At 64.6% G+C, this 495-nt stretch overlaps 1 protein-coding gene across 1 annotated transcript in view; it reads right to left on the bottom strand.

Moving 5' to 3' along the window:
* Positions 1-5: 5 nt before the first annotated feature.
* The window catches only part of LOC104628708 (lipocalin-like), a gene marked incomplete at both ends in the record, with an annotated part of 865 nt that continues 375 nt past the window's right edge, over positions 6-495 (bottom strand). Inside the window, 2 exon segments of the mRNA XM_010297378.1 lie at positions 6-58; positions 283-425. Coding sequence (XP_010295680.1) covers positions 6-58; positions 283-425 — 196 coding nt within the window.

Below are 495 nucleotides of genomic sequence, written 5' to 3'. Positions count from 1 at the left end.
TCCCTGGAGAACTGGGTGAACCTCTCCAGCCGCTCGGGACTGAGCTCCTTTGTCCGACCTGCAGCGAAGAGCAGGGTGAGAGGCAGCCCCCCCGCAGTCCCCAGCGAGGGGTCATGAGCAGCCCAGAAAGGGCCAGTGTCCCCACAATGGGTGTCCCAACCCCATGGGTCACCCCAGCTTGGGAGATGATGCTGCCCTTCTCCCATGGGAGGTGTCCCCCACTGAGGACATCCCCCGGGGTCCCGGGGGATATGTGGCATGGGGGTCCTGGGGCAGACGTACTTGAGAGCAGCACCATGGTGGAGGAGCCGGTGCTTTTGGAGATCTGGGTGGCCACCAAGGCGTACTCTTCGTAGTTGGTCTCCACCACGCGGATGTCATGCTTGCTGCCCCAGCCTGCAGGGGATGGGGATGACACGGCTCAGCTCCAGGCACCGAGCCAGCCCCAAAATGCTCTGGCGAGGACAGGAGCAGGGACAGGCGACAGCGGGGTCG

Source organism: Phaethon lepturus, unplaced genomic scaffold, assembly GCF_000687285.1.
Source record: "Phaethon lepturus isolate BGI_N335 unplaced genomic scaffold, ASM68728v1 scaffold40750, whole genome shotgun sequence".
NCBI classification, from domain to species: Eukaryota; Metazoa; Chordata; class Aves; order Phaethontiformes; family Phaethontidae; genus Phaethon; species Phaethon lepturus.
The sequence above is the reverse complement of the archived record's forward strand: the minus strand, read 5'-3'. Positions and strand labels throughout refer to the sequence as shown.